General features: G+C 47.7%; 1 protein-coding gene across 1 annotated transcript; it reads left to right on the top strand.

Moving 5' to 3' along the window:
* The first annotated feature begins 14,343 nt into the window (after positions 1-14,343).
* On the top strand, positions 14,344-18,915 carry LOC123082347 (65-kDa microtubule-associated protein 6). The gene is made up of 10 exons (XM_044504695.1): positions 14,344-14,562; positions 14,660-14,866; positions 15,895-16,149; positions 16,677-16,892; positions 16,988-17,303; positions 17,469-17,620; positions 17,719-17,806; positions 17,962-18,035; positions 18,129-18,203; positions 18,308-18,915. Exons 1-10 carry the CDS (start codon positions 14,455-14,457, stop codon positions 18,677-18,679), a joined length of 1,863 nt encoding a protein of 620 aa, XP_044360630.1. The 5' UTR covers positions 14,344-14,454; the 3' UTR covers positions 18,680-18,915.
* Positions 18,916-19,305: the final 390 nt, after the last annotated feature.

The following is a 19,305-nucleotide window of genomic DNA, read 5'->3' as shown; positions in this document are numbered from 1 at the left end:
GAATCCCGGAATAAGGGGACACGATCTCTGCTTTAACAAGACATGCCAAGGAAACCGCCCCGCATGACGCGCTGGGGTGGGATAATAAAACGATTCGAATAAAGGCTTGGCTGTGGTGCGATGTCACACTATGGAATACGTCAGCAGATTAGATTTGTGTAAATATTATTCTCTCTATGGCAATATGTGGAAACTTATTTTGCAGAGTGTAGGACCTTGAAGTAGATGTGTCTAGAGGGGGGTGATTAGACACTTAATGCTAAAGTTGCAAGTTTTAAGCTTTTTTGGTTTAAGTGGAGTTTAGGCATAATACATATCAAGCAAGTATGCAAAGAGTATATAGGCAGCGGAAAGTAAAGCATGCAACTTGCAAGAATGTAAAGGGAAGGGTTTGGAGAATTCAAACGCAATTGGAGACACGGATGTTTTTCCCGTGGTTCGGATAGGTGGTGCTATCCTACATCCACGTTGATGGAGACTTCAACCCACGAAGGGTAACGGTTGCGCAAGTCCACGGAGGGCTCCACCCACGAAGGGTCCACGAAGAAGCAACCTTGTCTATCCCACCATGGCCATCGCCCACGAAGGACTTGCCTCACTAGCGGTAGATCTTCATGAAGTAGGCGATCTCCTTGCCCTTACAAACTCCTTGGTTCAACTCCACAATCTTGTCGGAGGCTCCCAAGTGACACCTAGCCAATCTAGGAGACACCACTCTCCAAGAAGTAACAAATGGTGTGTTGATGATGAACTCCTTGCTCTTGTGCTTCAAATGATAGTCTCCCCAACACTCAACTCTCTCTCATAGGATTTGGATCTGGTGGAAAGAAGATTTGAGTGGAAAGCAACTTGGGGAAGGCTAGAGATCAAGATTCATATGGTAGGAATGGAATATCTTGGTCTCAACACACGAGTAGGTGGTTCTCTCTCAGAACATATGGGTTGGAAGTGTAGATGTGTTCTGATGGCTCTCTCTACAAGTGAAGAGGAGGTGGAGGGGTATATATAGCCTCCACACAAAAATCCAACCGTTACACACAATTTACCAATCTCGGTGGGACCGAATCAACAAACTCGGTCGGACCGAAAAGGTAAACCTAGTGACCGTTAGAGATTTTCGGTGGGACCGACTAGATCAACTCGGTGGGACCGATGTGCTAGGGTTAGGGTAAATCCAAAACTCGGTTTGACCGATTACTCAAACTCGGTGGGACCGATTTGGGTAATAAGTGAAACAGAGAGTTGGCCAAGCAAACTCAGTGGGGCCGATTGCATATCTCGGTGGGACCGAGAGTATTGCAATAGGTAACAGAGAGTTTGCAAGCCCATCTCGGTGAGACCGAGATCCCATCGGTGAGACCAAACTGATTAGGGTTTCTGGCAGTGGCTATGACAAGTGAAACTCGATGGCGCCGGATAGAAAGAATCGGTAGGTCCGAGTTTGGCTTTGGGTTTAGATCATGTGTGGAAGTGGGAAAGTAGCTGAAGATTTTGGAGCATATCATTAAGCACTTGAGCAAGAGGCTCATTAAGCAACACCTCATCTCTCCTTGATAGTATTGGCTTTTCCTATGGACTCAATGTGATCTTGGATCACTAAAATGTAAAATGAAGAGTCTTGAGCTTTAAGCTTTGGCCAATCCTTTGTCCTTAGCATCTTGGAGAACTTCCCACAACCTTTAGTCCATGCCACTCCATTGTTGAACTTATCTGAAACATACTAGATAGAAACATTAGTCCAACAAGAGATATGTTGTCATTAATTACCAAAACCACCTAGGGAGCACTTCTGCTTTCACAGAGCCAGACACTATCTTTGTGTTCAAAATTTTCTATGAAATACTTGGAGGAGGAACCCGCCTTGCAATGCCGAAGACAATCTGCGCGCCGGACTCGTCGTCATTGAAGCCTGGTTCAGGGGCTACTGAGGGAGTCCTGGATTAGGGGGTGTCCGGATGGCCGGACTATACCTTCAGCCGGACTCCTGGACTATGAAGATACAAGATTGAAGACTTCGTCCCGTGTCCGGAAGGGACTTTCCTTGGCGTGGAAGGCAAGCTTGGCGATACAGATATGTAGATCTCCTACCATTGTAACCGACTTTGTGTAACCCTAACCCTCTTCGGTGTCTATATAAACCGGAGGGTTTTAGTCCGTAGGACAACATACAAAACAACAATGATACCATAGGCTAGCTTCTAGGGTTTAGCCTCTCCGATCTCGTGGTAGATCGACTCTTGCACTACCCATATCATCAATATTAATCAAGCAGGACGTAGGGTTTTATCTCCATCAAGAGGGCCCGAACCTGGGTAAAACTTTGTGTCCCTTGCCTCCTGTTACCATCCGGCCTAGACGCACAGTTCGGGACCCCCTACCCGAGATCCGCCGGTTTTGACACCGACACTTACCTTCCACGGCATGCCTCGACGTGCTTGGAACAGCGAGTCCATGAACGAGCTTATCAACGACCTTGGAGGTGAGCTCGTAAGTATGTTTGTTCCTCCAGACAGCTGGGGTCTGACGGTTATGGCATGGATGAAGAAGCCGTCCACCATACCGAAGGTGATCGGTGTTGAGATACCGGTGCAGGAACCGGGGTTGTACTATTCGTCGCCACCAAGGACATCGTGGACCACATTAGGGATGTACCTGTATCGAGTGTTCGTGCATGTCGAAGAAGTGGTCAATCCATTAATTGAAGTCGTGCCGCCGCCGCTGGTGCCAGGGTCCGTCGACGACGTCCATTACAGGAGTCAACGTCAGACTTTCCCCGTGTTGCTCGGAACGATGGATGGCACAGGGCCTATTCCATCGTGCGACGGAGGCCACTGCTTCTTTGGGAGAAGAGGCAGGGCTGGCTGCCTGGATGTGCTCTAATTTGAGGTAACAAGTGAATCTTGTCAGATACTAGTTAAATCCGAGCTATGGGTGTGAAGCACTGATATACCAGTACATTTGATTGTGACCTGTTCTAATTTTGTACCTGAACTTTTTTTAGAAAGGACTGTATGTCAACTTAATGTGCTAGCAGAACTTATTGTGTTGTCTGTCTATTTTCTTTGCACAACATTCAAGATATTTCCCCGTCATTGATAAAGACGATGAACCGTTATGTACGACTTCGTTGGTTTCAACACAGCCCTTCCCGTAGCGATCCACTGCTTCCATCCTGATTGTGCCGCCTGCGTGAAATTTTTGTATGCAAGTTCAGTGTGCTATGATGTTCTATATGATTGTGTCAACTATATAAGTTTTTACTGATCATCAGCAATGCATATGGCTGAAAGATGTATTTACGAGCATCGACCGATGGGTCTCTCTCTCTCTCTCTCTCTCACACACACACACACATGCACACACACGCGCACACACAAGTGGGACCCGTTGAATTATTTATTTGCTCGTGACAGCTTTTAATTAGGTTCCACTGTAATCTAACTTTTTTCTTAAGTTATTAATTGAGCTCAGTGACTTCAAAAAGTTGTACAGAAGCCTTGTTTGGGCCTTTCCGGCGTCACTGAATGTGGGCTGAGTAACCATGTTAGGTTGTACTGTACTACACAGGCCTTTTTTTTCAACATCAGCAATGCAACTCGGCCGACAGTTGTACACAATATCCGGGTCAACTTGTTATTCTCCGCCACGCTGGGCTGCAAACTTTCCTAGGAGGTATGGAATAGGCTTAACAAGAAAATGGATTTTAAGAAATAATAAATGGGATGTAATTATAATAACTGGACAGTTACTATGCACCAAACACGTAATTAGTTTGAAAAATATATTATTTTTGGAATTTAAAATTTTTAATTTCATTACTTGTTGCGCGCAATATTTCGTTGGATTTTAACGTAATACAACTTTATTTTGAAATTATATTTAACCTGACTAGAAATTTCGGATAAAAATATTTCGGATCCCATCAAAATGTGGGAAGTTTTTTTGAATTCTGTTTTGGGCGGTTGTTTGAAATTATTAATCGTTGTCCTAGATAGAAGTTGGGTTGTACTTTTAACAAACTGTAAATGGGCTGTAGTAAATTCCATTAGAATTAAAAAATGGGCTGTACATTCTTACAAATCGCAAATGGGCTATATGTTCTCTGCCAAATCCGAGTTGTGGGCCTACTAAGTTGACGCGTACCAAGGGCTTTGTCAACTTAGTCAATATAAACGATTCTAGCTGCAGTGATCGTACGATGTCCATCCAACGGCCGTAGTGCTTCTTCAACCTCTGGTCTTCTTGCTCCCGCCGCCCAAAGCAACGCCGGTCGTGTCGCGTGCTCCTGCCTCCCGTGGCTGGCTGTGATGTCGCGGAGGCCTCACCACCCCGTACTACTCCCACCGCTGTCCAGGCCATCCCTCTACTCACCCACACCCCCTGTTATTCTGCGGCGACGACAGCCTCACACCGCAGCCGAACCAGTGAACCCTCGTACTCCTCTCCACGCGGGCTTCCACTGCTGCGTCTTCCCCGGCTCCGCGTCATCCCCTTCCTAGGCCTCGTCGTCGTCCAGACCACCGCCCTGGTGCTCTCGGCGCGGCGTGGTCAAAATGGTCAACGACCGACTTCTATCGAAAGAGTACTGTACGTGGAGAGGCTGAAAGCTGGGTCCAGGCGGCCGCAAGGAAGTGCCTCCTTATTATGCGCAAAATAATTATTCCTCCACCTGACAGCAGGGACCCACCGGACGGGCCACCTTATTTCGCAAAAAAACGTTTCCCCCCTGACTGCTGGGACCCATCGGACGGGCCAGCGTATTTCGCGAAAAAAACGTTCCCCCGCTGTCAGCTCGGACCCACCGGAAGTGCCTCCTTATTACGCACAAAAAAATGAATACCCCCTGCTAGCTGGGACCCACCATGGTGGGAGGCTGACTTGTGGGCCTACTAAGTTGACTGGGACGGGGGCCTTTGTCAACTTTAGTCAATATGAACGATTCTAGCTCAAGTGACCGTACGATGTCCATCCAATGGCCGTAGTGCTTCTTCAACCTCTGGTCTTCTTGCTCCAGCCGCCCAAAGCAGCGCCGGTCGTGTCACATGCTCCTGCCTCCCGTGGCCAGCTGTGCTACCGCGGAGGCCTCACTGCCCCCTACTATTCCCATCGCTGGCCAGGCCCTGCGGCGATGACAGCCTCACACCGCAGCCAAACCAGTGAACCATCGTACTCCTCTTCGCACGGGCTTCCACTGCCACATCTTCCCCGGATCCCCGTCGTCCCCTTCCTAGGCCTCGCCATCGTCCACCGCCTTGGTGCTCTCGGCGCGGTGTGGTCAACGTGGTCAAGGAACAACTTCCATCGGACGTGGACTGTACATGGAGAGGCTGACAGCTGGGTCCACGGCTGGAGCAAGGAAGTGCCTCCTTATTACGCGGAAAATAATGATTCCTCCACCTGACAGCTGGGACCCACCGGACGGGCCACTGTATTTCGCGAAAAAAATGTTTGCCACTGACTGCTGGGACCCACCAACTACATCTTCGCACGCAAGGACGTACGTCTGGGCAAAAAAAATGTTTCGCCCCCCTGACTGTTGGGACCCACCAGCTACATCTTCGCATGCAAGGAAGTGCGTCCGAGCAAAAAAATGATTCACCCCCCTGACTGCTAGGACCCACCAGCTACATCTTCGCACGCAAGGAAGTGCCTGACAGTCGGGACCCACCTGGTCGAAGCGTACGTAGCATTGTCATTCTGGTCGCGAACGTGTACGTACATATATACCGGTGGATGTAGAGGCGTGCATGTGTCGTAGTAGAGGCGCGTACGTGTCGTAGTAGAGGCGCACACGTAACATGTACACGTACGTACAGCGGCCAGGGTGCAAGAAAGAAAATACGGCCACGTATGTGTACATACGGGCGGGGTCTCCAATGCCTACTTGTGCATACGTACGGCCAGGGCTCGTGTATATGGTTGGGTCGGAACGGAGAAACAGCGTCGTCGTCGTGTTCATGGGGAGGCAACGGAATGCGTCATGTTCATGGGGAGGCAACGGAATGCGTCGTGTTCATCAGGAGGCAACGAAACGCGTGGGAGCCAACCAGCTGGGTTGGAACGGAATGCGTGGTCGTGTTCATCGGGAGGGCTTGGACGGAACATGCGATGAAAACGAGGCCTGGCGTACCGCACAACGGAGGAAACAGACCTCCTACGTTCAGAACGGGGTCCTGTTGATCGGGAGTGGTGTGGCGTACCGCAAAACGGAGGAAACGGAGCTCCTACGGTCGAAGCGGGGGTCCTGTTCATCGGGAGGGGTGTGGCATACCGCAAAACGGACGAAACGGACCTCCTACGGTCGAAACGGGGGTCCTGTTCATCGGGAGGGGTGTGGCGTACCGCAAAACAGGACTCCACGGGATACTGTTCATCTCCACCGTCGACCTCCTCCAGCTTCCACGGAGTTCTGTTCATCCAGCCTCCACCGCGCGCTACTCCACCGGCTACTGTTCAACCACCCCTCCACAGTTTACTGTTCATCCAGCCCTCCACACCACGGGGTCCTGTTCAACCACCCCTCCACGGGCACCCCTCCACCGTCTACTGTTCATCCAGCCCTCCACCACACCACGGGGTCCTGTTCATCCAGAGGCAACGCCACTGCTCACTGTTCATCCACCCCCCCCCCCCCGCAACGCTCACTATTCATCCCAGAGGCAGCATCGACCGGCTTCAGTTAGCAGCAGTAGCGAAGGAATCGCTCGATCGGGTTCAGTTAACAGCCATCGATCGATCGCTCGGTTCAGTAACGCGCAGCCTGCAGTGCAATTGCTCGGGTTCAGTTAGAGCCCAACACCTCGCTCAGGTTCAGTTAGATCCAACTCCTCGCACACACGCGCATACGTGTACGAGAGAAACACGCATCGCTCGGCCCCTGACCTCCCACCGTAACCGGGAACTCCCCGAAAGTTTCCTCCCCCTCGCTTCTACCACGGTTTTTTCCGTCATGGACGACCCAAAGAATGTCATGCAGCTGCGTCTCCGGCCCGCCCAGGACGAAAAGCCCATTTTCTATCATGATTTTTTGTCATAGAAGTAGGAGCCCACCACATCTATGATGATACCAGGTTTTGTCACAATTATCATCATAGAAGTGTCATATGTATGATAGAAAAAAATTTCGTTCGGCCCAAAATGTCACGGATGTGTCTTTTTTGTAGTGTACATGACACTTCACCATCTTTGGGCCTAAGGGAATGCATTGTGGAGTAGTTATTAGATGATGGGTTGCTAGAGTGACAGAAACTTAAACCCTAGTTTATGCGCTATTTCGTAAGGGATTGATTTGGATCCATATGTTTAATGTTATGGTTAGATTTTATCTTAATACTTTACTCATAGTTGCGGATGCTGGCGAGGGGGTTAATCATAAGTGGGAGGCTTGTTCAAGTAAGAACAACACCCAAGCACCGGTCCACCCACATATCAAATTATCAAAGTAGCGAACACGAATCAAACCAACATGATGAAAGTGACTAGATGAAATTCCCGTGTGCCCTCAAGAACGCTTTGCTTACTATAAGAGACCGTTTTGGCATGTCCTTTGCTACAAAAAGGATTGGGCTACCTTGCTGCTTTACCGTTACCGTTACTTGTCCATTACAAATTACCTTGCTGAAAACCACTTGTCATTTCCTTCTGCTCCTCGTTGGGTTCGACACTCTTACTTATCAAAAGGACTATGATTGATCCCCTATTATTGTGGGTCATCAGGAACCAACTTAGGGGTCCTCAGGATGGCCCACCAGGCTAGCAATCTACATGGTGAGACACCCCTGGTCGGAACACCATCAATTTAAATTGATGGTTTTCACACAATGACTTCTATTTAAGACCTACACATAGCCTTTGAAAGTGTCTCTTTTGTTCCACCTGATTCCTCATCCGGACACCCTTTGAAGTTTATCTCTCAAGATATCATACTCACTTAGCTGTTATCCTAGCCACCTTACTATACATCCTAGGTCATTGTTGACTACATCCATATTGTGGTGTTGTCATTTCAAAGGAAGCAAACTACACTAGGAATAACTACACTAAGATTAAAAAAAAGTATGACTCATTATGTCGTGCATTGCACGGGTAAGGGGAATATATCTTTATGCAATTAATCTATTTTATTAGGTTTCAATACTTTGAGTGGAGTATTAACCATCAGTTTTTTTGTGTGTTAATCTAGTGAATTTATGGACATATCGAATATATAACATGATCCCAACCTATATCATAACATAACATGACATGATTTTTTGATTAATTAATTTCACATAACTATGCTTACTATTAATGAATCTATGAACCCGGTCCAATTTCTATATAAGGAAAACTCCAAAATCTCATTATTTGCATTTTTATCTCAGTACTGATTTATTTTTAGGATACATCCTGTTTTTATATTATTACCCACACATAACTTGTTGCAACTAGCAATACTAGGACTGTTGGGGACACAAGTAAGTCTTCACCTTATTCTAGTGTTGCTTGATGGGTCCTAGGTATTATCTCTATGGATTGTTCATATTGATTCTTCACTAAAGTTGAGCAAGACTCGGGATAGGTTGTTGCTCATCATGTTTTGTATTCGCTTGATGCTAAATTTTAAGTCAATAAAAGCATCCTTTATCAAAAACAAAAACTCCTACCTAGCCATTGCCGATGAACTCCTGATATCATTTTGCTTGGGCTTATTGTTAAACTAGCTGGTGCCTCATGTACTGTCTACTACTTTATCTATAAAGTGTGGCATAAGGGTGGCTCCAACGTGGGCTCTCAGAACTTCTGAATACGTCTGTACATAGTTTGCCATCCAAGACACACTTCTATGTGTCCACGGAAGTCCGCTTGTCTGAATATGCACAAACCGAATGCAAACCGGGGGGGAGCTTTGTGCCGGAGTCCGGACCGCCGCCACATTGGGCTCTCACACCTCCGGCCCACTAAAATCCCCCTCCCGGGCCACTTCCTTCCACTCCGCCCTGCTCCTCCTTGCTCTGTGATACGTCTCCAACGTATCTATAATTTTTTATTGTTCCATGCTATTATATTATCTATTTTGGATGTTTTATATGCATCATTATGCTATTTTATATGATTTTTGGGACTAACCTATTAACCTAGAGCCTAGTGCCAGTTTCTGTTTCTCCTTGTTTTAGAGTTTCGCAGAAAAGGAATACCAAATGGAGTCCAAACGGAATGAAACTTTCGTGATGATTTTTCTTGGACTAGAAGACATCCAGAGGGCTTGGAGTGCATGTCGGGAAAGCCACGAGGCAGCCACAAGGTCGGAGGGCGAGCCCCCACCCTTGTGGGCCCCTCATGACTCCACCGACCTATTTCTTCCACCTATATATTCTCAAATATCCTAAAAACTTCCAGGGGAGCCACGAAACCACTTTTCCACCGTCGCAACCTTCCGTACCCGTGAGATCCCATCTAGGGGCCTTTTTCGGCATCCTGCCGGAGGGGGATTCGATCACGGAGGGCTTCTACATCAACACCATTGCCTCTCCGATGAAGCATGAGATAGTAGCTAAATGGCTTCTTCTCTCTCTTTGATCCTCAATACAAAGTTCTCCTCGATGTTCTTGGAGATCTATTCGATGTAATACTCTTTTGCGGTGTGTTTGCCGAGATCCAATGAATTGTGGATTTATGATTAGCTTATCTATGAATATTATTTGAATCTCCTCTGAATTCTTATATGCATGATTTGATATCTTTGCAAGTCTCTTCAACATTGTTGAGGAAATCGTTAACTGGTAGCTGCTCGGTCGGTTGGTGAGTACGGGATTAATAGGCTAATCGGCAAGTTAATCGGTCATTTAATCAATTAATCGGACGATTTATCGGGTTATCGGCTACTCGGGGACCCTATGAGTAGGGATTAATCGGCAAGTTAACTGGTTAATCGGATGAATTCTTGAACAGGGCTCTTCAAACTATCGATTTGGTTTGGCCAACTAGATTGGTTTTTCTTGCAATGGGAGAAGTGCTTAGCTTTGGGTTCAATCTTGCGGTGCTCGATCCTAGTGACAGAAGGGGAACCAACACTTATTGTATTGTTTCCATCGAGGATAACAAGATGGGGTTTTCATCATATTGCTTGAGTTAATCCCGCTACATCATGTCATCTTACTTAATGCGTTGCTCTGTTCTTATGAACTTAATACTCTAGATGTAGGCAGGAGTCGATCGATGTGTGGAGTAATAGTAGTAGATGCAGAACCATTTCGGTCTACTTGACACATACGTGATGCTTATATTCATGATCATTGCATTAGATATCATCATAACTTTGCTCTTTTCTATCAATTGCTCGGCAGTAATTTGTTCACCCACCGTAATATTTTCTATCTTGAGAGAAGCCTCTAGTGAAACATATGGACCCTGGGTCTATTTTCCATCATATAAGTTTCCTATCTACAATTCTAGTTTCCTATTTACTTTCTTTGCAATCTTTTACTTTTCGTTCCATAAACCAAAAATATTAATTTACCGTTTATCCATCTATATCATATCCCACTTTGCAAATAACTGTGAAGGGATTGACAACCCCTTTGTCGCGTTGGGTGCAAGTTGGTGTTTGTTTGTGCAGGTATTCGGTGGCTTGTTGTGTTGTCTCCTACTGGATTGATACCTTGGTTATTAAAGGCTGAGGGAAATACTTACTCTATTTTGCTGCATCACCCTTTCCTCTTCAAGGGAAAAACCAACGCAAGCTCAAGAGGTAGCACTCTGCATCCGCACCCTCCTCAGCCGTCGCCGCCACTGTACCTTTCCGGTCGCCGCCCAGGCATATTGTTGGAAGTCTGCAGCACCCACCACACGCCTGCCCACCATGGGCACGCCGCGCCCACTCAGGATCTGTCCATAACAAGGTACCCTCCCCCTGCCGACATCGTCCATGGCAGACGACACACCCGACATGTGTTCGGTCAAATGCCACTGAGCTTTTTGTTGAACTTCTCATTGTTTTCTAGAGTAAGCATGATGGTAGGGTACTCGGTGATGGAGAATGAGTTGTGCGATGTATGGAAGGTATACCTGGCCATGGGAAACTCGACCCGGTCGGCCTGACCTGAAAAAGCCCGACCCGACCTGGTCTTGCCCATGGGCCAGGCCTGGGCCTAGGTTTTGAGCCCGAACGACACACCGTGCCGAGCCTGGGATTGCCATATTTGCGTTTTATGGAAAAGGCCCAGCCCGAGGCCCGCCAGGCTTTTTCACTAATGAGTCTAGCTTGGGCCCGAAAAAGCCTGAAGCCCAGCCCGGCGGATGGCCAGGTCTGGTGGAAGGTTGTATCTGTAGACTTTATAGGCATGAGGCGAGGGGGGGGGGGGTCCAAGCCCGCAATGTGAATTCGCTAGCCCATCCGTGGTACACCATCTCCAACTCCGTCATGAAGTTTTGCGGCGCGGTTGCATGAGTAGAGACAATGTAGCCACAAGGCTCATCAACAATGGAGATCGTAAGTTTTGCTTCTTGTTGCTTTACATGTTGGCCAATTCATTGATTCAATTAATGTTGCAACTTGATAATCACCGCATTGTATAGCCCGAACGTCCACAAGAATGAGAGCAGACCATTTACGTTCATACATTGTTGTACTAGGGATATTTGCAAGTTATTTATGGATGAATTATGCTATTTTCTATAATTATTTTGAGTGTTGCAGAGTTTAGAAAAAAAACAGGGGCAGGCGTTTAGGAGACAGGGTTGGATGGTTGACTCATGTATTTGTGTCCGTGAACCAGTCCACAGACAAATAGTGGTCCGTTTTGAGGGGTGGGCGTTGGAGATGCTCCTGAAGCCTGTTTCTCGAAACATGCTTCTTTAGGAATGTTTATTGAAACATCTTTGCTAGACTACTCGTATGAATATGAACAACGGTTTAGAAAATTCCATGAGAGGTACACGTACACTTTGGTGAACCCGACACCCAACATCTGTCTGAAGCATATATGAACCACCGAAACGAGCATGCGATTCTTTTTCTGTCAAATCAATCTGCTGTGTCCTTTATCCACGCTTTCTTCAGCTTAATCAATGCAGAGGCATCGACCGTTGATGATTGGGACTGTTGGAATGTTTGCATCAGGCGTAGGCCCCATGCAAGCGCACACAACACTTAGTTTTTTACGCCAAAGATTGGGTGCCGCGAATACATTCGCATAGGTGCAAAAGCACGGCCGGGGGCTTGCCGCCGGTTGGGATAGGATTTGCACCAACCCAAGCATATCATTCATCAGCTTTGCCGTTGCCATTGCCAATGCATGCATGCAACCACCGTGAGACAAGCCCAAAGATAAAGAAGCCTGGGAAGAAAGGAACAATCCCAATCATAGCATCTGGTGTGTGGTCTATTTCCGGGTAGTAGTTGACCTCAAGCCTGCTTTATTTATGCACTTGCTAACCTACCGCGAAAAAAGCCCGGAAACCCTCTTGGAAAGCTAAAGAGGGCTTTTTTTTTTTTGCGGGTGAGCTAAAGAGGGCTTAATCGAGCAATAATCGAGGGATTTGCTTGCTGTCGATGTCGATCGACATCATGCATGGGTGCACGAATAATGAATTGGACAGACACCTTTCGGGTAGCTCTTCTTAATCTTAATCGGGTGACAAATTTCTCCCTTTTCCCATGCACTAATGTGTGCATGAAAAGTACGGCTAAACATCTTTCCGTTGGACCGTCGGGACTTCTTTCTCTTATTGAAAATCCTGCAAATCCTGACGTAAATATGAAACATAGTACTGTACTATGCCTAACAAGTAATAGTAGACATGTTGCACTAAAGTAGCGACATATATATACGAAAGTGCCTTTCTGCTCCCGAGCTCATTTGAGCTCGGTGAACAGTAAAGTCGAAAAAAAAATAAAAACAATTCAAAAAATTTCAATTTTTTTTTGGGAGAAACATTGACAAAAGTTCTAAGTGCTTGCAAAAATTCATCATGAAATTACATTCCTGTAAAGCATGGCAAAAAAAAAACAAATTCAGTGCTCCAAAATGCTTTTGAAAGTAGCTTTTTCAGAGTACTGATTTTGTTTTTTTTTTGCCACGCCTTCTAGAAATGTGATTTCATGGCGAATTTTTGCAAGCACTTAAAACTTTTGTCAATGTTTCTCCCAAAGAAAAAATTGGATTTTAAAAAAAATAATTTAGTTTTGATTTTACTGTTCACCCGAGCTCATTTGAGCTCGGGTGCAGAAACTCCGCGTCCCATATATATAGCGCAAAATCTCGTCACCCGGCTGAGTGTTCTTGTTAGTAATTATTATTACTCGTATTGCCGGTTTAGTCATCGATGAGCTACTCGTGCATGTCATGTCATGACGGAGGCATATCGTATACGCATGCAATTAACTACTCCCTTCGTTTCATAATTCTTGTTGTAGTTTTAGTTCGAAGAGCATGCATGTACATCGATCTGATTTTTTACTTGGCCTGCAAAGAAAGCTTATTATTTTATCCATGCGGGAGTGCAACGGATGATGCAAATTATCTATGTTGCGGGTAGCTCTTCTTAATCTTAATCAGATGGCAATTTCTCCCTTTTCCCATGCATGAAAAGCACGGCCAAACATCTTTCCGTTGCACCGTCCGGATTTTCTTTCTTTTCATTGGGCTTCTGCTAGTCCTGACGTAAATATGAAACATAGTACCTAACGAGCATCGATACCCATGTTGCACTAAACTAGCGAGATGAATATATAGTGCTGTGCAAAAATCTCGGTAGGGACAGCCGGCGGAGAGTTCCTGTTGTTACTACTACTTCTCGTGCATGTCATGTCAGTTGCAGTTGCAGAGTATATATATGCAATTAACTATGGACATCGGTCTGATTTTTGACTAGGCCCGCGAAGCAAAAGCTAATTCTTTTTCCATGTGGGAATGCAACGGATTGATGCAAACACCCCGGACGGACGTTGTTAATTCATTTGTTTGTGACGCGCGCAAGTCGGCAAGTGCCAATATCATATCATAAAATTAGGGTTCATGACCAGCATGCATGATCGTCGATGGTTCCAGGCCAACTGCAGCCCAGCCAGAAGTAGGCATAAACAAACCACAAATCAAGCATATTATTCGTGCACCAAAACCCTGGCTTTATTAGCCAGCCTTCTTTTTGCTCTGCCCTACACGGAGTCAGTCGATGATCATCATCATCATCATCAGCGCGGCTGCTGGCTGGTCAGTGGTTACACACAGGACCATCCGATACTTGTCGCGTACCGAGCCGCGGAGGCTGCGAGCGGGCCCGGCGTCCCGACCCGAGGCCCTGGCACTTTCAGCTATATATGCTCTCCTCTCCACCCGACGCATCCATCCATCAATCAACGACGTCTCCCTCTTGCTTGCTAGCTGGACGCTTAAACCCTCTCCCAACTCTCGAGCTAGCTGGTGCATTGTCGTCTCTTCTCCAACAGCCAGCACGCGTAGAAGTACAACGACCATGGGAGAAGTCGCCGCCGAGCTGCTGTACGCCATGGCGCCTCTGGCTCTCTCCAGCGGCGGCGCCGAGGTCGCCGGCAGCTGCGCGCCCCTGCTCGCGGAGCTCAGGGTGCGTCCGTCGATCTTTCCCTCGCCGGACTCTGTTCTGTCCTTTGAGTTTTCAAGCGCTGTGGTTTGACATGTGGAGTGGATGTGTGTGTGTGCAGCAACTGTGGGGGGAGATAGGCAAGAGCCGGGAGGAGCGGGAGCGGATGGTGCACGAGCTGGAGGCGGAGTGCACGCGGGTGTACCGCCGCAAGGTCGACGAGGCCACCGGCGAGCGCGCGCTGCTGCACCAGTCGCTCGCCGCCAGCGAGGCCGAGATCGCCGCCCTCACCGCCGCCCTCGGCGCCGAAAACTCCACGCAGTTCAAGGTACGTAAACTTACTTGGGGCCTTTGGCAGCCAGGCGGCAATCCGCTTCTCCTTTCCCGGCACCCATCTTGTTTTTTTCTTCAGAACTTACTTTGAGGAGTAAAAAAATAACCCGCGTTAATAGTATTAATTACGAATGTAAATGTTATATTTTCAATATTATGATATTTACATGACCAGTCAAAATCTATAGTTTTGCACTCCATTTTAATTTTAGAGTCAACCCAAAGGAGGTCCATTCGAGCACGAGGCACCGGAATTCTAAAACTTAATAGTCCAAGTTTAAAACCTTTAGCTTTAGCAACCGCAAAAAAATATTTAGCTTTAGAATTGATATTGATACAAAGGCTGGGGATTCCCTCCTTTTCTAAGAAAAAACCTTGATCTCTATCGGTCTAAGATTGTCGACAATATTTCGTAAACATACATTCTTTTCAGCCTATCCATAAAGGGAAATATAGACTTGTAACGAATAGTTTCACAGAATCAAGCTCTTTAGTACCGTTATTTAGCAAATAGTACTGATACCACGATGAAGAGAGAAATGGAGGCGCCTGTCATGTGGGTCCTAGCTACCTAGGATGGCACCGTGGAGCGGTCAACTTGCCACAACAATAGTCATAGCCAGCGAGACTCGTTTGGAGCCAAATAGACCCTTTAAACGAGTTTAGACTTTAGAGACACAAACATGCATTGTAGGAGTAGATGGAGTAAGGTGGAAGCCCATCACATACTCCTACGTTGATCATGATTCTGAACAATGACACAAAACAAGTGTAGCTTTGTGAAACCACTTTTTAAAGTGCAGTTCGCCGACGGATCAATAATGCATGGGCAGTTTTAAGGTACTTAATCATGATTCTGTATCGAGTCTGCTAACATTATATTAGTTATTATACACGGTGTAACAGAACTATACATGCAAAGGATTGTTCGTTGAGGCCTCTGTTTAACTTGCTCGCTGAAGTCATGACCTGTTTACTGAAACTCACTACTCACTATTACGGTTTTTCTTCATCTTTATTTAGGTGAACAAATGGACCGTGTCGCTGAACGAGCGGGTGTCATCGGCGACGGCTCTGCTGGAGGAGCTGCGGGCGATGAGAGCAGAACGGAGCAAGCAGTTCTCTGACATCCGGTCGGAGATCGAGAAGATCAGCGCCGAAATCGCAGGGCGGAGCCACGGCCAGGACACCTCCCCCAGGGCCGGCGACGGCCATGACCTCACCATCAGGAGGCTGGGCGAGTACAGGGCACGCCTGTCCACTCTTCAGAAAGAGAAGGTAAGAAATTTGTTCTGAAACATCAGGATTTCACCGCTTTTTTGTTCTGAAACATCAGAATTTTACAGCTTTTCGTTTGACAGTCGATGGATGCATCCGACAGGGATTGCTTAAAATAAGCCCTCCATCAAGATATCCAATCGATTTTACTACCTTTGTTTAAGACGGACCTAGCAACAGCTAGTTAGTAGGACATCAGATCAGGTCCTGCACTGTCCATGATGCTGTTAAGTTGGCTAATCGGTCCATTCAGGTCAACACTTTCCTACCAATCATTATAGCGATTTTATGATCTTCAGAAGATCACAGCGAGCCAAGGATTGTGATTTTTTATTAAGTATATATAAAATGTTGATATGTAATGACAATCACGATGGTGACAAGCTGACGGCTACTGAAAATTTGTTGCAGTCGGATTGTGATTTGCCAAGTACTAGTATAAAATGTTGATATGCAAGTATATGCAACAATCATCTGGATATGCATGATGGCGACAAGCTGACGGACATGCAATTTTTTGTTGGCAGTCGGAGCGTCTGCACAAGGTCCTGGAGCACGTGACGGAGGTGCACTCGCTGTGCGACGTGCTGGGCGAGGACTTCATCGCCATCGTGAACGAGGTCCACCCGGGCCTGCACGAGGCCGACCCCGGCAAGCCCACCAGCATCAGCGACACCACGCTCACCAGGCTCTCCCAGGTCGTCGCCATGCTCACCTCCGAGAAGGCCAAGCGAGCAGCCATGGTACATACCAGCGTACCACCACCGGTTAACCTTAATTAGTTCGCCTCTGCTTCCAAGCCCCAACGTGACGCTAATGGTTACTCCAATGTTCGCAGCTGCGGGAAGCCGTGGTGCCGCTGGTGGAGCTGTGGGACCTGATGGACTCGCCGGTGGAGGAGCGGCGGGGCTTCCAGAAGGCGGCGGCCGTCCTGAGGCCCGCGAAAGAGGAGGTCCTGTCCTCCGGCGTGCTGTCCATGGCGAGCATCAAGAAGACGGAGGAGGAGGTGGAGAGGCTGACGAGGCTCAAGGCCGGCCGGATGAAGGAGCTGGTGCTCAAGCGCAGGCTGGAGCTGGAGAACATCTGCCGGAGCATGCACGTCGAGCCCGACGCCAGCACCGTGCCCGAGAAGTCCATCGCGCTCATCGACTCCGGTACGTACTACGAGTTCAGGCTTCAGACACTGCAGGCTTCTTGTTCAGTTTTACTACTGGGAAAGAAAAAAATTCAGACACACCGAGCTTTTCTTTACTTATTACTGAAATGCATTTCAAATGTGGATGCAATTCTAATGGTGACCGCATCTTACATATTATCAGGCCTCGTGAACCCTTCTGAGCTCATGGCCAGCATCGACGACCAGATAGCCAAGGCCAAGGAGGAGCATCAGTCGAGGAAGGACATCATGGAGAAGATCAACAAGTGGCTGCTGGCCTGCGAGGAAGAGAAATGGCTCGACGAACACAACGTGGTATGTCTCCAGATCTTACAATTTGAAAGAATGCGTACTATCTGGGTGCATTGGACAGTGATCTCTGGGTGCTGATCTCGTCTGCTGGTTTCATTCAGGATGAGAACAGATTCAGCACCGGCAGGACCGCACGTCTGAACCTGAAACGCGCCGAGAAAGCCAGGGTCATCATCATGAAGATTCCTGGTACATTTTGATGAACCATTTTCTGAATTAATACGTTATTTGTTTGATTGAGTGGATTTAAATACCTATATACATACTAGTTGAAATTTTCCAAAAAATATATCTAGTTGGGAATGTGTTTGTGCAAAAATAACCGACTGTTCGTTGATCTGCAGCTATTGTTGATAACCTGATGAGTCGAACGCTGGCATGGGAGAGCGAAAGGAAGAAGCCTTTTCTGTACGACGGGGTAAGCTACCTTCAGCTCTACTGCACCAGAATACGAACTGCGAACAATTTCCATGGTAGCTGACGAAATGTTTGCCTCTCGTCTCTTGTAAAGGCTCGCCTAGTGGCCGTGCTGGAAGAGCACAAGCAAGCCAGGCTGAGGCAGGAGGAGGAGAGGAGGCGACTCCGGGTAAGTAAATAAAACATCCTCGCTCTCACTGCATTTTGGTCGGCATTTGCTAGAATTCTTCTGGATTCTGAACTCACCGGAAGTAAATTGATGGCGTGTTGCAGGAGCAGAAGAAGCTGCGGACCCTGTTCAGCGAGAAGGAGACGATGCCGCGCCTGAAGAGGCCCAGCGGCAGCGGTGGCTTCAGCAGGACGCCGGAGCCGAGCAGCATGAACCGGAAGAGGGTCGACGCCGGCAGGCTCACGTGCTCCGCGCCGTCCATGCGCAGCAGCAGCAGCGGCTCCAGCTGCGGCGGCGGCGGCGGTCGTTCCTCGGCCGAGCTCGACAGGCCGCGGTCGTCGGCCGCGGGGGCCGGGCGCTGCGGCGAGCTCCTGCAGGGCGCGCGGCGGCTGTCGGCGTCGTCGTCGTCGTTCAACTACGTCGCCGTGGCCAAGGCCGGCGGCAGCATGTCTTCGTCGCTGGCGTCGCTGTCCTGAGCTCACCGGGCCGATCGCGGCCGCTGCTCCCACATTTTTTCTTCCTTTTTTTCGTTCTTTGATGGTAGGGGAAATAGCATGGCGGAAAAGAATTTGGTATCTTGTGTGTTTTCGAATGATGCTGTTGTTTTGCTGCCGGAAGATGTTGATGCGATTCATGTTTCTTTTACGGAGTGGCCGTGTGTAAATACTTTCACTGGAAGAAATGACAATATTGTGCAACTTTGCCACCCCGATTCTGAACTGTGAGGCAATGCTTTTTTTTAACATCAATATATACGTGTATACACTCATCGTAGGTGTCTCGTCGTGGACGAGAACGTCTCCTCCCACTGAAAACATATCGTCGAAAATTCTAAAATAAATCCAAAAATAATGCGAGCATCAGGATTTGAATCCTGATGGAATGGGGATACCACTGTCTCTTTAACCATCAAACCATAGATTGGTTCGCTCTCTAAGGCAATGCTGCACGGTTTGCTTTGAGAGAGAGCTCTCTCTCTGATTAGAGCATCTTCAGCTGTTGGCTCTCCAGGCGGCGATTATACGCGCACCCTGGGGGCGAGCCGGCGCTTAAATCGACGCGGGGGTGAGCGGGTTCCCAGTCGCTCGCCCCAGGGTCGCCC

Source organism: Triticum aestivum, chromosome 4A (genome assembly GCF_018294505.1).
Source record: "Triticum aestivum cultivar Chinese Spring chromosome 4A, IWGSC CS RefSeq v2.1, whole genome shotgun sequence".
NCBI lineage: Eukaryota > Viridiplantae > Streptophyta > Magnoliopsida > Poales > Poaceae > Triticum > Triticum aestivum.
The sequence above is the reverse complement of the archived record's forward strand: the minus strand, read 5'-3'. Positions and strand labels throughout refer to the sequence as shown.

Coding starts and splice junctions, on each gene's coding strand:
- LOC123082347 (XM_044504695.1), top strand. CDS start 14,455: ATGGGAGAAGTCGCCGCCGAGCTGCTGTACGCCATGGCGCCTCTGGCT. Junction 17,304..17,468: donor CATCGCGCTCATCGACTCCG/GTACGTACTACG, acceptor ACATATTATCAG/GCCTCGTGAACCCTTCTGAG. Junction 18,204..18,307: donor AGGAGAGGAGGCGACTCCGG/GTAAGTAAATAA, acceptor GGCGTGTTGCAG/GAGCAGAAGAAGCTGCGGAC.